Source organism: Hippocampus zosterae, chromosome 12, assembly GCF_025434085.1.
Source record: "Hippocampus zosterae strain Florida chromosome 12, ASM2543408v3, whole genome shotgun sequence".
Taxonomy (NCBI): domain Eukaryota; kingdom Metazoa; phylum Chordata; class Actinopteri; order Syngnathiformes; family Syngnathidae; genus Hippocampus; species Hippocampus zosterae.
This window is the reverse complement of record NC_067462.1, coordinates 10006818-10034475: the sequence shown is the minus strand read 5'-3', so window position 1 is coordinate 10034475 and position 27658 is coordinate 10006818. Positions and strand designations below refer to the sequence as shown.

The following is a 27658-nucleotide window of genomic DNA, read 5'->3' as shown; positions in this document are numbered from 1 at the left end:
GTAATTAGTAACAGTCAAAGCAAGATGAAATTTTGCACCTGAAGGGGGAGCCCAAGAGCAAATGATTTACCGAACCAAAACAAAACAAATACAGTAAACAAAAAAGTCACATACTGTTGCTTTAACATGTCTCTCACAAATGAACACGACAGCTTCGGAAGTCATCATTGGTTGAAAAACAACGTCCTTCCATGCACACAGTGTAATACAAATTTAATAAAATACACAAGTACAGTACAGTAGCCCACATTCACGTGTAAGCCCAGCTTATTTTCACACAAACAGCAGAGAGGACGACGATCAAATTACAAATACATTCTTAAAAAAATGGTTTCAGCGGAACCTCGCATGGTTTCGTGAAAAGGGATGTCCCCTGTTGCACCACCGTTACAGTTCATAAGACACTTCACTTTTTGTATGTTCACGCCACTGATATGTATGCGGTCGGGCCTTTGACTTTTCAAAGTGACGCTCTTTCAAACACTAAATGGAGACAGATAGCTTCACCGTTACAAAAGCAGACAGGACTCTATAGCTTAACAGTAGCAATTTTGTTCCAACAGCCACACAAAATTGGCGCTTGAAATGTGTAAAATACGGACATCTAAATTGACAGGTACAGTACACCATGGAAACACTTGAAGTCAGGTAAGCACTGATTGGCCCGCAAACCTTCACAGCAAAGAGTCAAGGACACAATTTTCACCGAAACACAACGAGTCACTGGGGATGGGCTGGCTGGCGATCAATTCATCGATTAACTGATCGTTAAGGTCGTATCGAGTGGGAATCGATTGTTTGAAGCGGCAAAATGGCTTGGCCGCGGGCGGATGTTGACTCCGACGGAATTGCAGGCGCATCTCAATGAAGTGGAATCTTGTGGAAAAAGTGCGAGACAGATAACGCAGAGTCACAACACACGGCGAAACACTGCATTTGTTGATTTTTTTTTAAATTAAAATGTATAGCTTAGAGCTCATGAAAACGATAAATTCCGCATTTCGCCAAATTTACGGAAGGAAAAATCAGCAGTGAACAGGCACTTACGTCACCGTTTTTGTAGTGAATCCTCGAAAATGATCGTTAAAAGTTTGACAGCACGCTACAACCGCATTGGTTGGCACCGGGGGAAAAAAAGTGAGCTCATTTGGGGCGAATCCCCCGTAGCAGGAGTTTGTCCTTGAATTTGACCAAAATGTCTCCTTTGAACCAAAATTAATCACTCCCTCTTCAATTTTGTGCATGACTTCTTGAGACCGCTCCGCTGTGACAGACGTAGACGCCTAATTTTGTGGTGAAACGCTGAAACTGCCTTCGGGGGCGATTTTTTTTTCTCACGCTCTGGGGATATGCTACTGAGTGACGTTTGGGTGCGTTTAGAACCCATAAAATTGATACATTTTCACCAGAAACCACACAATCCGGCACATTTGACTTTTGGGACATGTAAAGACCCGCCCCAAAAAGGCATTTGAATTTCCAGAGTTTTTAATGAATATGAAGGTGTAAAATATGACTTTCGGTATCGGACTTTGACAGTAATTTCAAGGATTCACAATGAGGGCCGTTCCAGCCAAAACAAACGGTTTCTTATGGAATCCTCTAGTCTCATTTCTTCAGATGTTGAATTTGAGGATTTTCGAAAGCCGTCAGCTCGAATCATCCATCTGTACTGTTTATCCCAATGAGGGTCACGGGTGAGCTGGGATTTCATCAACTTTTCTCCTGTGATGACAAACTAATGAACATCTCGGACAATATTCGGATTCACTGAGATGCGCCCGTTTGCTGTCTAAAGAAGCACACCGTGACGTCAGTTTTTTTTTCAATGCCAACGGCCCAGATTCTCTGTTCAATACACCACAAGCATGGCAACAGGCGTTCCGGACATTCAGAAAGAGATTCTTACAAAAAAAGAAGAAAAAAAACTAAACCAAAAAAAAAATAAAAACAATTAATCGATTGATTGATCATTGTTTTTTTTTTGTTTTTTTTCCACTGTCGATCAAGGAAATTATTCAATTGCCCATCCCTACAAATCACTGAGTAAAAAACAAAGAAAGACACAAAGCAGATGATTTTTGGTTATACAATGTTTGGACCCCAAAGAAACAAAAAACAACCCCCCCGCCCAACCCCAAATCGGCCCCAATCACAAACTTAGGAGCATGTGCGAGGGTTCCGCTGCGTCAGTTCCCCGAGTCCTGCTGCTCGTACTCCGACACGCCGCACTCCTGGCTGATGACGGCACTGCGAATGAGGCTGCTGGACAGCGCCTTGGGGCGGAGCTCGCGGGTCATGTAGGAGGGCTCCTCCACCGCGGTGTGCAGCGGGGAGCACTGGCCGTCCGGAGGGCCGTAGGCACTGCTGTCTGAGCCCCCCTCCCGCTCCTCCTTCACATCTTGCTCGGCCGAGTCCAGGGCCGGTCCGCTCTTGCCGGGGCTCGCGGGGGCCGGCGGACTCTCCTGCAGGGGCGGGCACGGCGCACGCTGCGACTTCAAGTAGGGTTTGACGTTGGCCACCAGGACGGTGCTGTCCCGCTGCTCCTTCCCGAAGGTGCTGAGGGTTTTCCGACTGCCGCGGCTGATGGTGCCATAAATCTCTGTCTCTACCATGGCATCCATTCCCACGGGGATGAAAAGGTTGGTGCGATTATCTGCGCTGTCCGCTTGGCTTCCGATCCGTAACTTTGGCATCCAGCATCTGTCAGAGTGTCCCAGTGCACGACACTCATCGGTGCAGTGGACTGATTTGTCTTGTTCTGCAAAAACAGTTTAACATTTGTTACTCGGTCCCGCCGGGCTCCAAAGGGAAAAAAAAACTACCGGCACATGTTGAGGGATGACTATCAATAATAAAAGAGTTTTTGAAAAAGAAAAGAATCAAGACTCAAAATATAGAGTCAAATATGTATTACCGGTATACATTAGTAGTCTAAATGATACTAAGTTCAGAATCCTCGGAAAGTTCTTGTCTCATTATGCCACCTGAAATTATACGATGTGACAAAACATTGACATGTATCTCATTGCAGGTCAATCCGATGAGTGAATAAGTAAGTGACATATCGACGTACCATGCATGACTTGAAATTCCGTGACATGAACAGAATTTCCAAAAACAGTGCAAAACGCAGAATTTTACCGGAAATGTTGCCTTCCACAAGGCCATTCATTCATTCATTCATTCATTCATCTTCCAACCCGCTTGATACTCACTCGGGTCGTGGGGTGCTGGAGCCTATCCCAGCTGTCTCCAGGCAGTAGTCGGGGGACACCCTGAATCGGTTGCCAGCCAATCGCAGGGCACACAGAGACGAACAACCATTTGCACTCACACTCACACCTAGGGACAATTTAGAGTGTTCAATCAGCCTGCCACACATGTTTTTGGAATGTGGGAGGAAACCGGAGCACCCGGAGAAAACCCACGCAGGCCCGGGGAGAACATGCAAACTCCACACAGGGAGGCCGGAGCTGGAACCGAACCCGGGACCTCTGCACTGTGAAGCCGACGTGCTAACCACTGGGCTACCGGGCCGCCCCTGTGTATATATATATATATATACAAATATGTGTGTGCGTGTGTGTGTGTGTGTGTGTGTGTGTGTGTGTGTGTGTGTGTGTGTGTGTGTGTGTGTGTAGAGAGAGAGATAGAGTGACCATTGTGAATGTCAGGGGAATTTTGCCACGTTAAAGATGCCCAAACTGCCACACTCGACTTGAAATTCCTTCAAGAAAACATGCAGATTTTCTAACAAAGACGCCGCAAACATTCGGAACATTGTCGAAAATACACCACCACCTCATGAATTTTTAAACAATGATAGTTGGCAGAATGTCATTTTTGCCATTGATATTTGGGGAGTTTGACTGTCTCCTAAAACAGTGTGCATAAAATACATATTACACGACTGGAAAACTACCAAATTAAATCTGCTGCTTTTTAGGATAGTAGTACAATATTGGAGCTTGGAAACTTTGCATTCCACAATCTCCCTCATGGTGCCACCTCAAAACGATGATATGCAACAAAACAAAGCATCATGAGCATCATATTTATTATTTATTATTATTTTCCCCCCACTTCAGGTCAATGCAACAGTTGAGAGTGATTCATAATATTCATGAAGGTCTTTACCCCCACTCCCCACCACTCCCCATCACAACCTGTGTAGGTGTTTCCTGGAAAATGTGCTTGTGGTGCAGGGGAAGCTTTTTTTCTGATGCAGAAGCAGAAAAACAAGTACGGTAAACTGTGTGAGTTGCATCAGCAAAGACTGGCACGCATGACTTGCTCTCAATATTGTGGCGACGTCAATTTCAATTCATTCATTAAAACAGATTCAAGGACGGCTTGGACTTAGCATTTGCGGCACAATCGTTAGCCTAACCTCAGAGAGTGTCGGAACATTTTTAATCAAGCAGAGAATTAATAGTGTGCATAATGATTTCATCACTGTTAAAATGTGGATGGAATACATGTAAAATAGTGAGACGAGGGGAAAATGCAAGTCAAATTGAAGATGCGGCCGACGTGTCGCATTTGAGCGTCGCAACCGTCACACGTGCAAAAACATATTCCATCCGTCGAATTCATATCTTATACATCATCAGATGTATAAGATACGTCAGATGAGCCTGAGTTTCTCCCTGCTGACTTTGTGCAGGAGGCGAGGTACTGTCACTTGCCAATAGATCAAAGGTTATTCCCATTCACACGTCGTTTTCAATGAACCCAAGATGCATTTTTTTAGAATTTTCAAGGAAGCTGGAGTACATGGGGGGGGGGTGGGGGGGGGGGGACACTCAAGAAGACTTGACACAGAATGGCTTTAAGTGAGAATCGAACTGTGAGTCAAACGTTCAAGCCACTAGACCACTGTGATACCCATAAAACGTTAAATGTTTATATATACAAAGAAATATTGTACACTGTACAGGATGACCTCAAAATTACAATCACGGTTATCATTTTACACTTGCACCACAGTTACCGGTAATGTCAAAATTAAATGTAGTGGAAGATGCAGCTTAGGTCAAGAGTATCTATAGAATTGACTCAAGGACATTTTGAAATGAAATATTTGTGGTACAATCATGAACCAAAGGGTTTATTATCTAGTTTACATATATATCATCCTCGTTCATCAAGAACAGAAATACATCATGCAGCCATTTCGTGTTACATCTTTTCCAGAGGTGGTTTGAAAGTTCAGGTTTTTGGCGACCATCCTGAAATTTTCACTCAGTGTTTCTGAGTTTCCAATGTCGAGTGGTACTTCAAAATGACAGTTACCTCGTTGTGCTATTTTCGAAAAGAGCGTTTAAGACATTTATGTCAATTGAAATTCGCTCAAAATGAGAGTCAAGGACAAATTGGAGTTTGGCATTACCATTTGTGGCACAGTCATTAGCATACCCCCCCCCCCCCCACACACACACACACCCTCCTCTCCACTCCCCTTTAAGAGTTTGTTGCATCATAATCAGCTCCTTATTTGCATTTTCTGGCCATTTTTCATTTCACCTCATATTCGACGTGTCGTATATAATGACCCGTCCTTGCCACTAAATGACCTCATTTGCATGTGTGGAAACATGAAATGCAAGGGGGGGACAAAACAATTATTTAATTCAGTAGCTGAATAGCTACGGGTGCAAATTAGCAATAAGTGGAAAACAATTACCTTCAAAAACACATCAACTGGCGACGTGAATTTCAAATTTAATGGTGGGTATTGCCCCCCCCCCCCCCCCCCCACCCCAAGTGATGCTACCTAACAGCCTTTTGAGTGTTTGCATGTGACTCCTCTCCATGGCCAAAAACGTATCAGGCTAATTGGTGATTGCAGGCTTGTAGGCTTGTATGTGACTTGTCTTCCGTCCCGATGTGTCGGCCCCCCGCCATTGACTGACAACATGTCCGCAAAGACTCCAGTTGAAAAGTACAAGGACCAAGCTATGGATGATGACTGAATAAGAATATGCATCTCGGTGCAAAAGAGCACACTGATCTAATGTCGTTCTCTGCGCGCATTCTTCACACGTGACTCGGCTTGTGCGTGAGCGCAAACCAAATAAGTACGCGGGAATGAGCCACTTGTTATTGCAGCAATTACACCGCAATCAACATTTATGTGACGCCGCCGCAATAAGTATTAGTGGTTTGAGGCAACGTGTTATAAATGTCTGTGCAAATGTCTTGCCAAAACAAGCATTCCATAACAGTTGTTGTTGACGGGGTTTTTTTTTTTCCTTTTTTGGTCCATAACGTAAAAGTGAAGCGGCCCATTCCAACTGGAAAGCACAAAAGTTATTCTTCTTGCTGCTCGCCTGCCTGCTTTAATATGGCAATAATGATTAATTAATTGCTGGAAATTATGCCATTTACTCACAAAGGCTCTCCTCCAAATATGAATGAGACACTCGAAGGATAATGAATGAAACAGAGACCTTGATGTGGAAGCCTCTTTTTGTTCAAAAAGGAAACTTCCTACCCTCAGTATGCTGGCCAGGGAAGCTCCCGCAAACAAAAAGAAACCACGTGCATGACAGGAGATGTGGGAAGAAAGCAGCTTCAAGTGCCGAGCTCACTTTCAGGAGAGTACAAGCAGTTGTGGGTCCGGGGACGGGGAAACACGCAGAATTCTCGAGCCTCAGGGGCTGCCTACAAGACAGCGTTTTCACTAAAAACGGCGCTTTTGGACATCGGTTTGTATGTCAAACGGTGTTGCGAACCTTTGAGAAGAGGTCTCTAAGTGCTAGTCTTTGAAAACGACAATGCTCTCTTTTTTCCTTTTTGTCTTTCTGAGTTGAGACTATTTTAAGCCTTACCGGTCGGTACTCCTTTTTTGAATCGAGGGCTGATTTCAATTGTGATTGGACATGCGGTTTACGGACTGATACGGTGATTTATTGGCAGCTCCGAACCCGGTAGTGCAACCATCCTATGAATTTGTGGCATGGTCTCGACAGTGATCTTGTGGCTCAAGAGTTATGACTGTGTTCCTCGATGCGGCAGAATGAAGTGGGTGAACAAGGATCACACGGCCACATGGCAGCTTTTCTATGTGTTTTCAGCCCAGCTTTGTTGATTTTTTTCTTTGTGGGGGCGGGGGGCATGGCAGTGGAAATACCTTCTTCTTCCTCATTGGTTTTGACACTCGTAAACAGTTGAAATCATCATATGGACACTGTGTTCCAAATTCATTCATTCATTTTCCATACCGCTTTATCCTCACAAGGGTCGCGGGGGGTGCTGGAGCCCTCTATCCCAGCCGTTTTTGGGCAGTAGGCGCGGGACACCCTGAACCGGTTGCCAGTGAATCGCAGGACACACACAGACGAACAACCATCCACGCTCACACTCACACCTAGGGACAATTTTTGAGTGTTCAATCAGCCTGCAACGCATGTTTTTGGAATGTGGGAGGAAACCGGAGCACCCGGAGAAAACCCACGCAGGCCCGGGGAGAACATGCAAACCCCACACAGGGAGGCCGGAGCCGGAATCGAACCCGGTACCTCTGCACTGTGAGGTCGATGCGCTAACCACTGGAGCACCGGGCCGCCGTGTTACAAATTATGATGCAAATCATGTTTTGTTTCCCCTGATCTTTATAAAAGTATATGTAAACGGCACTCAGCATAATTTATATGTCATCGGCTGTTCGAGAATAATTTAAATGATTTTCAACAATTCTCCCAATGATAACTGTCGTTTTTTTTTTCAAAAAGGAAAAACAATTTTAGTTTAAATGTAACCGAAACACTGTGAAACGTGGTTATAAATTAATCAACGTCAGTATGCTCCTCTCGGGCATATTTATTTAATACATAAAGCCACAAATACATAAATAATACGATTTATGTGCATTATTTATAAAGTACAAAACGTTTCACCAAACTATGGGTTTGAGGCAGGACAAGTGATATCAAAGCATAGATTCAAGTGCCACGTGTAAAATATCCACTTGACCTGGCTATTGAAAACAGCAGATGGTTAAGTCCGCACGGCATTGACATGGCATCCTCTTTAGTAGACGTCTCCCTGAAACGGGATTAAAAAGCCTCACCTCGTTTCCCCAAAACATTTCTACCTCTTCGCTCGCTCATCTGCAGACAGTAGACGATAGGAAGATGAGCCATTAACACACTGAACCATATGAACTTATGTCAACACTGTCGCGTGGTACACTCGCCTATATTGTGTGCGGGCAGTTCCCACTCAGTGACGCTGTGAATGTGGTTGTGAATGCTTGTGCGCTTTTACATGTGCCCTGGCGACCAGTTCAAGGTGTACTTTGCCTTTCGCACAAAGTCAACTGGGATAGTGTCTGGCATTCACCCCTCTGCCTCATGTTGCAACCCTGTATGGAATAAGCGGTGTTGAAAAAAAAAACCTAAAATAAATGTGTATTTATTCTGTATTTTTGTGTATGTTTCCAATGTATTTTTGCGTGAGGACATAAAAGCTTGACGCACTCTCAGAGTATTAAGCATTTATGACCTTTCTAGTCAACTGCAGTTTTTGTGAAAATGAGCCAAACTGTCTGAGTCGATGCACGTGTCAAAAGGTCACATCACGTTTGCTTGTGGCATTACTTTGACTATAGAGAAATCGTGCAGACACCCCCCGCGAGCTCACCACCACCACCACCACCAACAGATCGCCTGAACAATTGCTTTATCACCTCTGTTGTTTTGGTCTTCTTTTGGAATTTTGAGCCACAAGGTGCTTTTGTTTTCTTGCTTCTTCCAACCCAATTCACATCCAAAACACGTGTCAGCAAGTTAATTATTACCCTGCACAACAAAGTTGTTGCTCCCAGCCTGCACCCTGAAAGGCTGACATGAATTCAAAAAGAATTATCTATAAGCCAAATGTTTGTCTCTCCTGAAAAGATTTATTTTCTCTTTTTTTTCCGGTCTGAACACTTATTGGTGTTCATTTTGAACTTTTTCTGCACCACAAACAGACAACAAACGCTGGACCACTTGCATCGTGGTATCACTCAAAAATCATAGCTCTCAATTGTTCCTGTTTATCACTCCATCCATTCATTTTCTAGAGCACCTAATTTAAGGTACAGGTGAGCTAAAGCCTCTCCGAGCTGACTTTTGTCTCTTGGTGGTCACCAGACAATTAACCAGTTTCATGCACCAATAATGATAACCAGTAACCTGATAACATGATAAAATGTCCACTGTAGTCACCGATGTCCCTAAAAAGGGTTAAAGGGCCCATACAGACAAAAGAAAAATAATTGATACTCACATTCATTGCACACGTTGTTCTATTAACCAAACATACATGCAGAGAGAACATGAAAAATCCACATCGGAAGGCTTTAGCAGAGATTTGAACCGGTAGCCGTAGACATATTAACCGCTATTATACTGTGCTACTGCAAAAACCTGAGTACTTCTTTTTTTTTTTTTTGGTTCACTTCACTTCACAGGACAGATTATGTTCAACGGCGATTCCACTGTAACGTGAACTCTTACGAATGTCAGTTTCGAGTCATTCCTCCAAATTTTAAAAGACACCCTGAGCTGTGTTTTTTTTCTGTTCTGTTACAAAACTAACTCCAGCGAAACCAAAATGACCAGTGTTTGATCCCCCCCCCTCCACCCCACCGCCTGCCATATTACATATAATGTGACTGAGATCAAGAGAACATACATATGTGAGTTCAAAATGCATTTTACATCAAAAGGACGGACTAAAACATAGCTTTGATTTGGCAAACCCGTCCTTGTAGATATTTGAGTGCTTGGCTTTGATGCATCCACACCACCTGATTATGCCTCTGTGCCATTTCTTTCTCCATTTCTCTTTCACAGAGATCGGATGATTCGTACTTTTTTTTTTTTTTTTAGATACGTGAGAGCTGAACAATCAGCGAGACAGGAAGATGCTGTGCTTATTTCCATGGCAGCCATCAGCACTGAAGAGAAGCTCGCCAATGATACTGATGAAGAGATGTGCGTGCTTGGAATCTCCAGGACATCACACAGAGGTATTGCCATTGTTCTCTTCTGCTTCGCCCTGTTGAAGTCATCGTGCCACATAAAGTCCTTTTTTTTTTTGGGCCAACAATAGGAGGGGACATGTTTATATTTATCCCGTATAAATTAATTGTTATTTTTTTGTGATGAACACGTCGTACTTTAATAAATAATCAACTGTGTTTGGCGACATAAATCATAGCTCAGATTTATCACGTCTTTGATTACAAGTAGAGGAGGAAGGTCAGGATGAAGCCAGGATGCTTTCATCCTTCATTCCTGCCATTGGCTTGGTTTTTTTTTTGGTTGTTTTTGTTCATTCTTAGTTCATCTCTGAATAAAATAAGAACAAAAGTGAACATGAAGTGACAAAAGTGTGCCATGACTTTAATATTCACGTAAATAAACCAAGCATGGACATCTTTTACATTTGATTGGGTAATGTGGACAGAGCGGCGGAAAACAAAGAATGTGGCCGTCTGTGATCAAGAGAATGAGAAAACGCCTAGCAACATACCCGCACTGCATCTGCCGTCTGCGAGAAGGAATAAATATTCAGGGTGCATGATAGTAGGAGCTTCACAGGTGCATATATTACCTGTATCAAAGCAGCCAGGAGACTGGAGGAATGGTAAAGGTAAAGATAGAAAAGCAACGCTTCTTAACCCGCAAGCTTTTTGTCCTCAAGTAAAAAATAACTAAATCAACAATCAAATTGACATGCTTATTAAATCAACAACATTGACATTTTGTAATTTCGTTCATACACACACATACACACACAAATGACACGACACAAATCACTGAACCTAACGTATTTTTGACATATAATGCCGTCAATGGCAGTGAATGGGATATCAAGTGTCAGCGTTTAAGAAATTACAATGTGAATGCCAATCGTAGCCCCCAGTTTCATCTTTTCACATGAAATGGTTTCGAGTATTTCTCTCTTGATGAAAAGTTGGAATAGATCAGAACCAAAATAACACTTCTTGCGTGTGATCGTGACTCATTTGTGACGTGAGAAGAATCAAAAGCAAAATCGTGAAGCAAGCAAACACGCACTTGTTAACTGGGAAGGGGTTCTCAAAAAGGAATGTTTTTCTATTCCCACCCCGACATGCTAGTCCAGGGGTGTCAAACTCATTCTTGTCACGGGCTGTGCATCTTCCTTCGGTGGGCCGAAACGACGATACAACGGTGAAACAGAATAAATGTTTATATTATATTATATTATTACTTGTACACAACTAATTGATGTATTACCAATTTTTGAAAACAGTCACATTTTAGTAATTTGTTCAATTATTGTTTGAGTGGGTGTTAACAGGGAACCTAAATTATTACAAAAATCTCAACATTATTTATTATACATGACCATTTGACATTTTGGTGCAATTTTAGCAAGGATCATGGAGATTGACGCATCTGATTTGCTTTCGCGGGCCACATAAAATGATGTGGCAGGCCAGATCTGGCCCACGGGCCTTGACTTTGACACCAGTGTGCTCGTCTAATATCATCGTCTTTTACTGCTGTAAATTATTTTATCGGTGTCGGACTGAAACATGTCATGTCAAAAATGTTCTTTTTTTAATTTTTCACAAATTTAAACTATTGGTCAGTGTATGTGCTTTAAACTGTTTAAAAAAGGTCTTGTGCTCTTTAATGACACATTAGTAATGCCTTTTTGTTTGGTCTCCTGAAAAGTGATGATTTTTTTGTTGTTGTTTTTTTGCGGTGGAAGGATTTTGCCTCATACCTGCGATTGATAAAATAAAATGAATAGAAGGAGGGCTGCTGTTTGACCTAAGGATGAATAAATTCCATTTATATGACATTCGACCGGAATAATTGATTCAAACCTCGAACAAATCGGATCGTGTTTACCGACTGAAGTTTGGGCGGGCAACCGCAGTAAATTCTTACGCTTTAGGCATCGTTTATCTAATCGAGGTTTACCTTTTCAACCTGCGAAAAGGAAACACAGAATCGCGGCTCTCTTTTAATAAACGCAATGCGCCACCTTATCTCACTTATACAGCGGGATCCACGAAATTCCTCGCACGGCGCCGTAGCGCATGTAAATATACAGTGGGCGCCAATGTGCAAGACATCTCTTTCAATATCTCTCTGTATGATTGGCCTTAGAACTCTGCACTGAATCACATTTAAGAAATGTACTGCAAAAATTGTGATTGAATTTACACCCCCTACGGAGACAAGTGTGGTCTTCCATAATTCCCCACGGTGCACACACACAAGGGAGGAGGGGGGCGGAGGGATTCACAATCTCGCTCTTTCTTTCTCTTCCTCTGGCAGCCAACAGAGTGTTGCTGCTGTCCCTGCCCTCCCCGAGCCGACAACGTCCAAGCACTTCATAGCAATGTAAATGGTGTGGAAAGTTGCGCGTAGGGAGCTGATGACCAGAGCCGTTCTCCTCTAAGGCTCGTACGAGCAAATGAAAGCCATCGCCTCCTCGCTCGAGCCCGCCGTTAGCCTTTATCTCACCTGCGAGGCTTGGCTCTCATATTTGCTGTTTGTCTCCACTCCCGCTAAATATATCAATCCCGAGCAGGTCGGGTGGGTCGCGGCAGCCTGGCAATCATCTGCGATTGCACTCTTGGCAGTCGTTTCAGTCGTAATTAAACTTTAATATACCTATTTTTAGTTGTAAAACCGACCAATAATAACTTAGAAGCACTTTGAGGGGCGAGAGGTGGAAGCACACCCGCCACAAATACCTGTGAGCATCTGTCACGCTGTCATGTTAAGTCAAGGCATGCGTGAAAGCGCGTTCAAATGGAGGCCTGATCAAAAGAGACGCAGGCAGACAAACACTTTGCCATGCGTATGAGTTTGTTTGATGCCTAAATCAGATGCGGCATTTTTGAACATTCCCCCTTCACACATCGGACCCTTTTATCCTTTAAAGCTCGCTTTTACCTGGCACTCTGCGACACCGGCTCAAGGCACCTGCCATGTAAAGCCAGCGGCAGCCGCAATCTCAATCAAAATGGAAAAAAAAAAAAAAAAAGAAGCTGTGGCGCTTTAGCACCTGCATGTTAACTGTTTGTCTACCTCGGCGGCGCCCGACATCAGGTGGAGCCGCACCTCAACGCCGGGCCGAGTCTCTGCGCATAAACTATAAACAATGTCGCGCCTCGAGAGAGCGCCGAGGCATCTTGACAACGTCGGGAAGAGTCCACTCACCCTGCTCGAAAGGCTGCCCATTAACTGATGTGGCTTTCATCTTGAGGGCCTCCCTGGCAGACGTGTCACACTGGGAGCCTCGATTAGTATCCTGGTCACTATCAGCCTGGTCACTATCACCATGGCCACTGTCTCGGAGGCTCGCTCGTTCTGCATCCTTAAATGTAGAGCTGCGGCAGGAAGGGACAGATGGGGGGCGGGGGGGTGTAGTTGGGGTGAGGACACATCTAACTTGCCATTCTCACCGTGTGAGCGCAGCTGTTTGATAGCCAGGCGGGCTTGATACTGGGATGAAGGAGCTCTAAAGACGCGGTCAGGACGTGTGCGCGTGTGAGCTCTTACCTTTGAACAAACGGCTGCCTGCTGCCAGCGTAATTGGGCTCGGAGGGGAAGTTTTCTGTCTGAAAATGACAATGAAAATTGTGTTATTATTCAGGGGGAAAAAAAAACAAAACACAAGTGCTTCACACTGTTCATTGATGACATTAGACACAGGCGTGGATTGAAATGATCTGTGAAGCCTCTTTGACACAGCCTGTTCAAGCTGGGATTTGCCTGCTTGGTTTATTTTTTTCCGGGTCGTTGTTTTATGGAAACGACACTAAATGGCTTTCGAGGTAGTGTCAGTGAAGTTTCAGTCCCGAGACTCACTTCGGCCTCCCCTGCCCAATTGCGTTGGCCACTCTGTTACACAACAACGGACAGAGAGTGCCATCTTCTGATAACTTTCTTTTTCCTTCTCTTTATGAATAAACGTTTATGTTATGATATAAAATCAATTTTATTCAATAGAGGACAAGCGCATGTGTCGGGACGCACGACTGCTATTTCTGATGTCGTTCACAATAACAAAGTCTACATTTAAATTTTACTCCCATAACTTGAATTATCAATCCTAATATACACGTGGCAGCATATTTAACCCTTCCAGGGTCAGCGGTTACTTCAGTGGACGGTTTATCATGTTGCAGGGTGCATGAAATGGTTAAAGTACACTTTGACGTTTAAATATTTGACAATAAAGTTGACTTGAACTTGAATTTGAACTTAAATGAGGGAGGCAAGAGCACCGTTTGGGGATTGTTTTCAAAAATTCTTTGACAAACCTCAGGGGCACACAATGTATGGTTCCCGTCCAGACTCTGGTGCTAATTTGTGACATTTTTGATTCTATAATGCTTTTAGGGATAGGGACAAAATCCGGACATTGTAAATTATCAGTGCGACATATTCAAATATTAATCTTATTACTTTATGTGGAAGAGCTCTGAATTCCTACATGTACTTTGTCATGTTACTTATGGGCGAAGGGAGGGCGGGTTTTTTGAGTCACGTCTGCGTTGCAGCAATAACGAATCTGCACGTAAATTGTAACATAGGGTACGTCTGTCACTAATCTATGACACGGCAGTACTCATATAATTTCTGTCAGATTTGACACTCTTAGGCTTTGAAAGCAATAAAAAAATATGCACCGTTTGTAACTTTGAAACCTTGTATTTCGGAACAGTCATAAACCCCCGCCCCAATAACAGCATTTCACCTGCCATCTATATGAACGACTCAAGTCATTCATTTCTGTCATTCATTTCTTGGCGTTTTGACCCCGCCAAGTACACCTGACATTTATAGGGTAAAGTTCTGAGCAACTCAGGTCGTTCCTTTCATTCCTTTTCTGTAAGTTTTGCCTTCGTCAATTCCTAAGAAATCAGAATGCACCGGATGGGTTTTTTCTTCAGAGAAATAGAATGTTACATCATTCATTTACTCATTGTTAGTTTGATGCCTCCGTCAGTCACTGAAGGTAAGAACGCTTTCTTTTCAATGCTGGAATGTTTTGGTGCAGCAGCGCTATCACTTTAAGAACCTCCGTAACCTTCGGCTTTCCTGATGCCATTTCCACTCTGCAAGTACTACGTTGTGGTGAAGACATCTACGGTGTCACATGGTGTTATCAGTTATAAGCCAGTTATAAGAAAGCCCGCAACCAGAGCCATAACAGAAAATTTGACATTAAGCTGCTTTTGCTTTTTACACAGAACCCAGTGAAGCGGGATATTACAGCAACTGCGTGCGCTTTCACACGCCAATACGGCATCCAGCCATCAAATGCTTCAGTGACTGAAGTCATCCCCAGAATTTGATGTGAGAACACTTGTTGGATGTACACATTGTTTTCAATGCAACAGGACAAGAAAAGTGAGGTTCAGCTGTCAAAATTTACAACCCTTGTCCTGCCTTTGGTACTGCCTCCTTTATGAATCAGGCGCAAGGTCCTAGGAAGCTGCTGTTTTTTTGCGTGATCTTATTATAGAATAGGTTTGTTTTTGTTCTTTTTTCCCCCATCACCTGGCAGAGATGAAGACATGATTAGAACAGGGCTCCATTGTGACCATATGTGCCTCTTTGGCAAGGATTAGAAAGGAAAGCATTAGCGCTTTCATTAGTGCCCTTTTCCCTTCATCTTGAGAATAATGTGTTTGTGTTGATCACACCCACGTAGCACAGCGACTGGTGACAGCGCCAGGCCTTGTCATCTGCGCTACCATCTTCAAATGTGAGAGTGACCCAGATATGTACATCGTGTACGGACACACAATTCCAGGCAGCGCAACAAGCAAGCGCTGGCCAATTAGCATGTTAGCTGGCGAGGCTTCGACGAGCCTGCCATATAGGGCCGCCTCGTGCCAACTTTGGATGAGGCCCGGCAGATCTGACCCATATTTGGGATGAAAAAATGCGATTGTCGAGGTTACGCCGTGTGCATCTCTCTGTCTGGCGCACACCGGTTGGGTAATGCGATCTGACAAGCTGCTCAAACACCTGTCCGCTTCAACATCTCAGGCTGGGTTTTGTTTTCTCTCCACAGCCCAGGATCTGCTGGGGGTCACAGTGGCCTTGTTCAAGACTCACAGTGTTTGCCTTTCCCACACACACAGAGAGCGAGAGAGAGAGAGAGGGAGAGAGAGAGAGAGAAAGAAAGAGAGAGAGAGAGAGAGAGAGAGAGAGAGAGAGAGAGAGAGAGAGAGAGAGAGAGAGAGAGAGCATTTCCTCATTATGTGTCCTGCAGGCACTTTGCGATTGAACAAATGTGGCTAAAACATTAACCTTATTAGTAGAATGCCAACTAAAGCCAAGCTGTCATATCATGCTTCATTTGCAAAGTGTTTGCCTTCAGCGAGCAAGCTGAAGCGAGAATGATGTCAGATATTTTCCCAAAGTTGCACAGCAAAGCAGAGAAGCATACGGTGTCTCACCTGTATCACGGACATCCTGTTTGCTGCGGTGTCTGCGTTCAGCCCGGCAAAGCTGGAGTGGCAACCCGCCCTGGGTACCGTCAGGCTGTTGGGGGTCGTCTTCAGGTACATGACCTCGGATCTGGGCAGCGTGAGCGGCAGGGGGCTCTGGTAGTCGAAGCAAATGGGCGAAGTAATGAGCGAGGGGCTGCTCACCACATTCATGCGGCTGGCCGAATCTCTCTCCTCCATCTCACTCTGCACCAGCATGATGTCACTCTTGTTGATCCGCTTCTTCTTGCCCTTCCCCACCGGAGGATTGGAGTACTCAGGCATTCGGCAGTTATAATTCCCGCTCTCTTTATCTTGATGCTTGGACTTGACAGCGATGGCCGTCATGACGGCTAAGAGCATGACGGAGATAATGCAGAGGGTAACGATGAGGGGCAGGGATACATCCCAGTGCTGCTGCTCGCCGCTCACGCCGGAGCCCCCGCCACCTGCTGCTGCTTCCGCGTTGGCCTTGATGACCAGCTTGGCTACAGCGGACAAGGGCGGCTTGCCATGGTCGGTTACCTTTACCACCAGCTCAACCACGGGCGAGACCTCTTCCCACAGGGCGTGGGTGGTCCGGACTTCGCCGCCTATAGGATCCATGTCGAACAGGTGGTCGTCGTTCCCTTCGGTGATCTCGTACGTCAAGTGGCCGCTCTCTCCGTGATCGTGGTCCACCGCTTTCACCGTAGCCACGATGTAGCCGATGCCCACGTTTCGAGGCACCGGGATTTCCGCCGTGTCGTTTTGAAGGAGTGGTAAAATGATGACTGGGAGATTGTCGTTGACGTCAAGGATGTTGACCCTGACGGTGGAAGAGCTCTCCATGTGAGGTGTGCCTCCATCTTTTGCCTGAACTTTGAATTCAAAGGATTTTGTTTGCTCATAGTTAAAAGAGCGCGACGCATATATGGCTCCATTGGTGGGGTTCACAGAAACGTACGTATAAACAGACACTTCGCCGATATGTGACGGCAAAATGGAGTAGGTCACTGTGCCGTTGCGGCCTACGTCCGGGTCGTGGGCCAGGACGGAGCCCAGATACTCGCCCGGGATGTTGTTCTCGGGCACCTGCAGCACGTACACGACTTTAGTAAAGCGGGGCGCATTGTCGTTCTCGTCCAAGATTTTCACAGTGAACGACTTGGTGTAGTTCAACGAGGGGATGCCATTGTCTCGGGCCACGATCGTGACGTTGTATTCGTCTTTGGTCTCCCGATCCAAAGGTCTGTCGGTCAGCAGCGTGTAAAAATTGTCATTGTTCTCTTGCAGACGGAAAGGAACGTTTCCCAGCACCCGGCACTGGAGCTGACCATTTCGGCCGGAATCTTTGTCCGTCACTCTGACAAGCGCGATGACAGATTCGGAGGGTGCCGCCTCGCTGATGGCACCCTGGCGCACAGAAACAAAACTGATTATTGGTGAGTTGTCATTTTTGTCCTGCACTTTGACAGTAATTTTCGCATGGCCTGGTATGGGATTGGGCCCAAGATCCTTGGCCTGCACATCGAATTCTATGATGGGATTCTCCTCATAGTCAATTTCCCCCTGAACCTTGATGACTCCGGTATTGGGATCGATGGAGAACAAATCTTGTATTCGCTCAGATGCGTATCCTGTGAAGGAGTAAACCACCTGTCCGTTGCTCCCCTCGTCATGGTCGGTGGCGTTCAAATCTATGAGTATTTTTCCAGGCGGGGAATTCTCGAGGAGTTCCAGCACATAGGATGATTTCTCGAAAATGGGGCTATTGTCATTCGAATCAGTCACCCTGACATTGATTTGCATGGAGCCTGATCTGGGATACTCCCCCCCATCTATGGCGGTGAGGAGGAGGGTGTGATGGTTCTGGTCTTCCCTGTCCAAAGGTCTCTGAACCACCAGCTCCGGATAAATAGTCCCGTCGCCTCTTACTTTTAAATCCAGCGAGAATGTATTGTAATCATCTCTGGTGACCTGGTAAGTCTTGATCCCGTTCTCCCCGGTATCCGAGTCATGTGCAATAGTCAGAGGGAAGCGCGTGCCCGCTGCCGCGTTCTCAGAGATGTCGATGTTAACGTGATCGGAGGGGAAACCGGGCGAGTTGTCGTTGATGTCCTGAATGTCGATCTTGATCATGCATATTTCCTTGTCATTGGCAAACACTTCCATGGATAGCTGGCACTTTGGGTTCCGCCTGCATAACGTCTCCCTGTCAATCCTTTGTTTGGTGAAAATAAGTCCACTCTCCGGGTCGACGTCCACCAGGTGTGGCGCGGAATTCTCCAACACTCTGAAGTTGGATTTTTTCCCTCTCTCCAGGGTCCCATAACCGCCGTCTTTTGCGATATTACCGATGACGGTGCCGGGTCCTTGCTCCTCCGGGACGGAATAACTGAGGTTTTTCAATGTCAGGGCTTTAACCCACAGCAGAAGGAAGATGGGAACAGAGAGACGCATCCCTTCAGTTGGATATGTGTTACTGGCACACGGGAGAAAGAGGAGAAGGGGAAAAAAAGACCCTTGACTTTCAACCTGTTGATTATTCCGCAAAACCTTTAGAGGACTAAATCCAAAGATGACATACTGCTGCCCAGCTAATTGGATATCAAATCGATTTGTGAACCCCCTTTAATGGGTATTAGCTCTCTCACATGCCGCTCTACGATGATGAACTCTTTCTGTAAACAAAGATGACCGCCCAACGACACCCCGTGCATGAATTAAAGATCAAATTCAACATTGGAACGCTTTGTTTCCCCTCTCAGCGGGGCTCTCGCAATGAATAATCGATGAGAATAAAGTATTAATATTCCCCTCTGCGTCCAAGGTTAAAGCATGGTGAAGGTTAGCGCTTGCCTTTCAATCGGAAGAAGAAAAAGGAGGAGGAGAAGGAAAAAAAAACAAAGACCAAAAAAAGGCGCATTGCCCTCATGCGACATCTGCACGCTGCAAAGCTCCAAAAGGCACCATCGCTCCACGTTACCACCGCCGGCGCATTGTGACTTGAGTCTCCGGTGCGGCACACTGTTGCATAGGGGGGCTGCCTGCCTGCCTGTGTGTGTGTGTGTGTGTCTCCTCCAGTAAAGTGCACGGAGCAAAGGAGCGGGGCTGCAGCCGCTCGCTTCGCCCTCCCCTTCCTCCGGCGCAACCTTTTGTGTGCTCCTTTCGCAGAGGAACACACTCACAAAGGCCACTTTTTCTTACCCCCTTTCCCTTTTTTTTCGTGGTCCACTAATCAGTTCGCTAATCCCGTAATCCAGTCCGATTCCAAGGCGCTCCTGTTTGCATCCATCAAACCGCCACGCTTATCTGTTGCACGGCGGAGGAAGACGAGAGCGAGCCGGAGAGAGCGAGCGAGAGGGAAATAAGGTGCGAGATGATTGAAGATAATCAGAATGAGTCGCGTCTCCTCCTCAACTGTTGAAAGCTGCTCCCCTCCTCTTCTTCCTGCGTTCTGCTCCCCTCCCTCCTCTTTGCCGCACACTCCCCGCGCCTTAACGTGCGCGCACTTTAGTGCTCCCCTTCGCAGCTCCGGTGAGTGAGCGGTGACAGATCTCGCCGTCTAAGGTGGAGCACATGGATGGCTCGAAGAAAGGCTGTACTAGTGCTACGTGATTCATTTACTGATTTGCGCGCAGTATCGGTAGGGATGGAATACCCCCCCCCCCCCCCTCCAAAAAAAAGGGAGGGGGAAATGCCCGTGGTGGATGTTGCTCCAAACACACACTGATGTGAACTGGTGGAGGGATTAAGAGTGGATCAATGAACGCTACATGCGGTCACTCCAGTGAAGAGTCAGGATAAGATGTGAAATTAAAAAGGATCTCGTTAAATCATCCCCCCTCCCGCCCCCACCCTTCTCAAAGCACCTCTCTGTATGACAGTGTGCAGTTCAGTTAACTAACAGACTGATTTAGGGAATAAAACGTTTCCGATGGATCACATCTGATTGTGTGGGTGTACCTAATATTCTGGGCATGGAGATTATCTTTCACCTGTTATTTTTTTGATAGACCAGAGGTGGTAAAAGCACTCACACTTGATCCAAACATGTAGAAATTAAAAAAATAAAAAAAACACTGTCAAAGTAGGTTTTGACCAAAAGACATTTTTAAAAGGCGAGGTGCCCTTTGTCACCGATTCTGTTCATAACCTTTATGGACAGAATTTCACCGAGGCGTTGAGGCGGTCCGGTTTGGTGGCCTCAGTGTTGCATCTCTGCTTTTTGCAGATGATGTGGTACTGTTGGCTTCTTCAAGCAGGGCTCTCCGACTCTCACTGGAGCATATCGCAGCCGAGCGTGAAGCGGTTGGGATGAAAATCGCCGCCTCTGATCTGAAACAATGGTCCTCGGTCGGAAAAGGGCCGAGCGCCCTCTCCAGGTCGGAAATGAGATCTTACCCCAAGTGGAGGAGTTCAAGTATCTTAGCGTCTTATTCACGAGTGAGGGTAGCAGGGAGCGGGAGATGGACAGGTGGATCGGCACAACGTCTGCTGTGATGCGGACGTTGTATCGATCTGTCGTGATAAAGAATGAGCTGAGCCGAAAGGCTACGCTCTCAATTGACCGGTCATTCTACGTCCCGACGATTCACCTATATGGTCACAAGCTATGGGTCATGACCGAAAGAACGAGATCCTGGATACAAGCAACCGAAATGGGTTTTCTCCGCACGGTGTCTGGGCTCTCCCTTAGAGATAAGGTGAGAAGCTCGGTCATCTGGGAGGGGCTCAAAGTCGAGCCACTTCTCCTTCACGTCAAGAGGAGCCAGATGAGGTGGCTCGGGCATCGGATTAGGATGCCCCTTGAACGCCTCTCTGGTGAGGTGTTCCGGGCACGTCTCACCGGCAGGAGGCCCCGGGGATGACCCAGGACACACTGGAGAGACTATGTCTCCCAGCTGGCATGGGAACGCCTTGAGATTCACCGGTATGAGCCGGAACAAGTGGCAGGGGAGAGGGACGTCTGGGCTTTCCTGCTAAAGCTGTTGCCCCGGATAAGCGGTAGAAGATGGATGGGCGGATGGATGGAGGTGCCCTTGAGAAAGTTATCTTCCTTACCATGCCAGCTCAAGTGGTGCACAATCATGGATCAAACTTCTCTTCAGTAAGGCATTGCATCATGGTCATTAATGCTCCTCCATGTCGCTGCTGTCCCTTTTTTTTTCATTCTTATAAGTGGTGGCATGCGAAATGGCTCATGACTGGTGAGGCACTGACTTCTCTGGAGTCAGATGTAAAAATAGCAACTCAAAATAGAATATTAGCCTGCATTTAAAATTTGACCTTCATTAAAACATGTCCGGGCGGCCCAGTAGCCCAGTGGTTGGCACGTCGGCTTCACAGTGCAGAGGTACCGGGTTCGATTCCAGCTCCGGCCTCCCTGTGTGGAGTTTGCATGTTCTCCCCGGGCCTGCGTGGGTTTTCTCCGGGTGCTCCGGTTTCCTCCCACATTCCAAAAACATGCGTGGCAGGCTGATTGAACACTCTAAATTGTCCCTAGGTGTGAGTGTGAGCGTGAATGGTTGTTCGTCTCTGTGTGCCCTGCGATTGGCTGGCAACCGATTCAGGGTGTCCCCCGCCTACTGCCCGGAGACAGCTGGGATCGGCTCCAGCACCCCCCGCGACCCTAGTGAGGATCAAGCGGTTCGGAAGATGGATGGATGGATGAATTATTATGAAACATCACAGGTATAAAGTATTATGCATGGTAAAATTTGCATTGCGCAATAAAATTAAAAAGAAAATATCTCCCCAACCCGACATGTTTGGGAAAAAAAAATCATTAAACCTGTGTCAAAAATACATTTAAAATTTGCTGATGACCAGTCCATCCATGCCTTATCTGAACCTCCTTATCCCCACGAGGATTGCAGGTGTGCTGTACATTACATGAGCTGTAATAGTCATCTTACCAGAGAACATATCCCATGAGTTTTCTTTCTTTTTTCTTTTTTTTCAGTAAAATAATAGAGGACGAGTGGCAGGCTGATTGAACACTCTAAATTGTCCCTAGGTGTGAGTGTGAGCGTGGATGGTTGTTCGTCTATGTGTGCCCTGCGATTGGCTGGCAACCGATTCAGGGTGTCCCCCGCCTACTGCCCGGAGACGGCTGGGATGGGCTCCAGCACCCCCCGCGACCCTAGTGAGGATCAAGCGGTACGGAAGATGAATGAATGAATGAATGAATGAATAAAACATGTCCGCCAACTGGTTAGCACATCCGTCTCACAGGGCAGAGGTGCGGGGTTTGATTCCGGCTCCGGCATTCCTGTGTGGCGTTTGCATGTTCTCCCTGTGTCTGCGTAGGTTTTCTCTGGGTATTCCGGTTTCCTCCCACATTCCAAAAACATGCATAGCAGGTTAATGGAACACTCTAGATTGTCCCTAAGGTGAGGTTGTGAGCACGAATGACTGTTTGTCTATGTGTGCCCTGCGATTGGCGGACAACAGGTTCAGGGTGTCCCCCACATAATGCCCAAAGCTGGGCTGGGATAGGCTTCAGTACGCCCCGTGACCCTTGTGAGGATAAGCCGTATTGGAAAATGGATCGATGAAACATGCCTCAAAGGAGGTCACAAATGAATTTGTGAATATTTATTTTCAAAGCTTTCAATTACGTTTTAATCAATTCCGTTCATTCATTCATCTTCCGAACCGCTTGATCCTCTCTCGGGTCACTGGGGGTGCTGGAGCCTATCCCAGCTGTCTTCGGGCAGTAGGCGGGGGACACCCTGAATTGGTTGCCAGCCAATCACAGTAATCAATTCCGTGTTGTTCAACAATGTGATAGTAAGAAAAACAAAACATTAAACATGAGATCAAATTCACTATTGTTGGGCTGTCCCCCCCCCCCCCCCCCCTGCCTCTCTTTTTTAAAAGAAAAAAGCAAAAATGTTATGAAGGCCTCCATTGTAAAGTCACCTTGGGCAAAGGTCCCCAACCTTTTTTGCCCCACAGAACGGTTTATGTCAGACAATATTTTCAGGGACCGGCATTTAAGGTGTGGCGGAAATAATACGACAAAATAATATGGTATCAGCTGCATGAAAACGGTGGTGTTTTCGAAATATAATAATAAACACAAGGAGCGTCTAATCTGGCCGCAACACTCTGATCGCGATGGTCATGTTTAATGCCTTCAAAATACAATACAATGCAAATTCAAAGTGCAGGAAAATGACGACTCACACGAGCCCCGATCTTGATTTTCTGCAACCAGACAGTCCCATCTCGTGGTAATAGGAGACAATGACACCTCAAGTGTGTGGTTTATGTCCAGTCCGCTTCGTAATTTTGTTTTAGTCGCCATTGCTGTAGAAAACCCCGCCTCACACAGGTAGCAATGTCTGAAATTGCAACAGTGCTATTGTGGTGATCTCAGAATATTAAGCCATAACTTTAATCCAGTTGGCTCGAACGTACTTTTAAGGTCGCCGTCATTTGCGATCTCCAGCAGTTTTTTACTCATTGGTTTTTTAGCGTAATCGGTCACGTGACGCAGAAGCGTGGTTTGACGTGTGTCAAGCGTGACACAGACGAATGTAACGGAGAATCCGGTAATTTTTCGAAATAAAATAAATTTCGTATTCCGAAATAAATAAAACGGAATTAAGGGAAGTTCTTTCTGTGCGGCCCGGTACCAAACGCCCTGCGGACCAGTACCGGTCCGCAGACCGGCGGTTGGGGACCCCTGACCTCGGGTGTTTGTTATCCTAGCCGCATGACTGATGTTTTTAACAAACAAATCTGAGTCCAAATCTATCACATTCTGATGAATTTATGGGAGCCAAACGCAGTTACTCTAACACAACTGAGTGGAAGAACGACAAACAGCAACATATTTTGTGTGAGTCGACCTTTTTGCGTGCAGTGTCAATGGAGACATTACGTTCAAGGCTTCGCTTCACTTCTCGCTCACTCATTTGAAAAGAAATAAGAATTCAGCTATATTAAGGCTAAATTCATTGAGAATTATCGGATTGGAAAGAAAATGAATGATCAAGGAAAGCATGGACCATGGAACTAACATGGAAGATATTTCAATGTTTTTATTATGATTGTCATTATTTTTTTTACTCGTCAAATGAAGAGAACGGCCAACAGGGCGGACCTGCCTCACGTTCTTACCCCGATTCTCTCTGTTTACCTCTTTTTCACAATTTGTCATCATCCGTACAGACCGAAAAAGAAACAAGTCTATTTGGACAGAGTACGGCGTAGAAAGTACAGAGAGTAAAAGTCAGATCGATAGTCAAGTTAAAGAATAGATACATGAAAATCTCCTTGACAGCGAAGATTTGCGAGTCGTGACTTCACACTGCTGATACTCGCTTTGTCAAAGCAGGGCACACACCTAATTACAACTGGGCCAAATTAGAATATATTCCCTCCCTTGCGATCAAACTCAGCAAAGGCTCGTTTCTCAGGTGTCAAAAAAAAAAAAGTGTTTCCCAACCTTGATTGAGCCAAGAACAGATTTTCCATCACAATCTCAAGGCACACAAACAAATAAAAATGTCCCTTAATGTGCAAGGAGTGTAGAGGCCGATAATGATGACTTCATCTCAATTTCCCTCCCGGGTGTGAAATCTTTAATTGAACACAAAGCTATTATTGTTTTGTATGAATGTCAACGCGGCCCGTTGTAAATCTTGCCATCGAATGGAAGAGCAACAATTGTTCTGCCTGTCACTGTATGCTGCTGTATGCTGGTATTGCTACTGTAGATGAACAAAGAATGACTTGGTGTAAATCAATCGAACTGATATGCCAAGGCACATCGGTTGGGAATCACCAGCGTGATAAACCAAGTGATTATCATGTGGTGCGGAGAGTGATCAGCAATGTTTTCCACTCTGATCTGCTCAGGAAACGGTTCGGGAGGACAATCAGAACTGTTAAACGCGTTCACTGTTTCTGATGGTAAATTAATGTGTGTTTAAGTGGTCAGCGTGGTGACTTCAAATGGAATAGCCTATTCAGAAGCAACCATAAATTAGCACTGTTGCAGGACGCAAATAGAGGGCAAACTGTCAACGGTGTGTCGTTTGTAATAATTCTCCTAAAAATTGAAAAGAGGTTGCGCCTGAAATGCAGTAAGCATACCATCTTGTGCCATTATTTATTTCTTTTTTCTATCTACAACTACCCTTTGTTCTTCTTTGTATGTTCCAGCAGTCTGGATGTCCTACGCTGCTTCACACAGGATTGTGTTGGTACTGCGACTGGTTTTGGTGAAGAAACTCACAATTGGCCGACAGGATCATTGTGTGCGGTAAGCTGTGGAGATCACCCTGAGTACACCACAACAGTAGTAACCACACACTTGCCTTTTTAACAAAAAAAAATCCTAGACATGTAGTGTCTCTCACTTTTGAAATATCAGATAAAATGCTAAACATTGTTATGTGTTTACATCGCTTAAGACACAACTACCGATGTAATCTACATTTGTCTGTGTGTGTGTGTGTGTGCGCACTTTCTTTTGCGCAATGTGATCTAATACAAGAGCTGCATCAAAGATAAACGGCACTCAAAGTCCTCCACCAGGGCTTAAAATATTCAGACCTATACATATAAAGCTTGTGATCATGTCAAATTGGATTTTCTGCATTGCATTGAAATCGCTGCCAGGATGTGCAACCTGGATTGCTGCCAGATGACTCTTGGTTGACCTTCCACATAGGCGTAGTTACTAGGATGTTATAGGACCATCAAAAAAAAAAAGAGACAAACAATTTAGTATAATGCCAGAGAATTATACGATTTTTTAATGAGAGTCAGGTCAATCAAGTTATGCAAAAATAATAAAATAAAACATGTTCTGGACACAATAACAAAAAAAAAATATTTTTGTGATTGGGAGTAAAAATATTACCACAGAAAAGGGAAGAATTTTACCAGAATAAATTCAGCATATCCAGGAAAAAGTTGTAAAATGAAAATGCTGTTGAATGTCATTTTGATGACGTTCTTTGTTTTAACCAGGAGAAATCATTCTATATTGCACTTTTTTTCTTGTATTATTATTTCTATTTTTGGAACATGCTCTTTTCACATCAGATTTTCTCACAAAATACAATGCCTTTTTTGTCTTGTCGCGTTATAATTATTTTTTCCTGTAATATGATTTACGTTAATTCTTGTAATTTTACAACTTTAATCCAGCATTACATTTTTCTCGTCTTTTTTTCTTCTCATTATATGTACTTTTTCCTTTACAGTGTGGCAATCGTACTTGATACAGTACATAACCGTAGTTGTGCGGTAACGTCAAATCAAATATTTTGACTATGAACACACAGGGAGAATCTTTGGAATTGCACACGTAACCATGTTGCTGATTTATCAACATTTTCTGTGCAGGGACAGCACAGAATGTGACCGGACAGCAAAAGAAAGTACAAAAAAAATAATAATAAAGGCAATCACACGGGCTGTCTGTGTACAGCAACACAATCGGGGGGGGGGAAGCGGCGTCTGATTTTTTTTTCAAGAACGCTATGCGGAGACTTGCACAAAAGCAACAAAACTAAGGCATGTCAACTAGAAATACTGCCCAAAATGTGAACTGGATGATATCAGAGCAGTCTGACAGGACCTTTGCTTTTAGTAAATCTGATGACATGACTGCTTTTCCACCCATGATGTCACCTCTATATTTTAGCAATATTTTGGGAGCGTTAAGTGTTTGCAGTGAAAAGCGCAATAGCTCATCTGAGCTGCGCAAATTTTGTTCCAACCTTTGAGTGATGGTGCTGTTCTGCCACACGAAAAGTGTGGCAGAATAACGAATGAGATGCTTGCCTCTCCGTATTTGCGCAAGAAATACGGAGTGGCATTATCTTTGTAAAGGCAGAAGTTTCTCGTGGATTGGATGTGATTTGATTATTGAGTTGATTCATTCCGCGCGTGTCCTTTTAGACGCTACAATAAAAGGTTTGCGAGGCAGGATGCTCTCAGCTGGAGGACATTCCAAATGCTTCATTGTCTGCTCAAATATCATACATGTTAGCATAACCTGCTTTTTGCCGCTATCAAACATCAATATCCCCGCCTCCTCACACACGCATTTCAAGCTCATATCCGACACTGAAAAGATGAGACTGACATTTAGCTCTCAGCATTTCAACAATATGACATTTGCATTTTTTTTTC

General features: G+C 45.0%; 1 protein-coding gene and 2 long non-coding RNA genes across 3 annotated transcripts in view; 2 read left to right on the top strand and 1 right to left on the bottom strand.

Annotated features, from left to right (window-relative positions):
• The window catches only part of LOC127611826 (uncharacterized), a 50616-nt gene extending 37563 nt beyond the window's left edge, over positions 1 to 13053 (top strand). The window contains exon 3 of the long non-coding RNA XR_007965469.1: positions 9885 to 13053. This is a non-coding gene — a long non-coding RNA (uncharacterized LOC127611826). The remainder of the gene's footprint in view (positions 1 to 9884) is intronic.
• On the bottom strand, positions 1689 to 20125 carry LOC127611783 (protocadherin-17-like). Its single transcript, XM_052082537.1, has 4 exons — positions 16484 to 20125; positions 13569 to 13627; positions 13227 to 13396; positions 1689 to 2761 (listed from the first exon to the last, which is right to left on the bottom strand). The coding sequence occupies exons 1-4, from the start codon at positions 18953 to 18955 to the stop codon at positions 2190 to 2192; spliced, it is 3273 nt and encodes a 1090-aa protein (XP_051938497.1). The 5' UTR covers positions 18956 to 20125; the 3' UTR covers positions 1689 to 2189.
• Positions 17801 to 26238, top strand: LOC127611825 (uncharacterized). The gene is made up of 2 exons (XR_007965468.1): positions 17801 to 17937; positions 25676 to 26238. It is a non-coding gene; the product is annotated as an uncharacterized LOC127611825 (long non-coding RNA).
• Positions 26239 to 27658: the final 1420 nt, after the last annotated feature.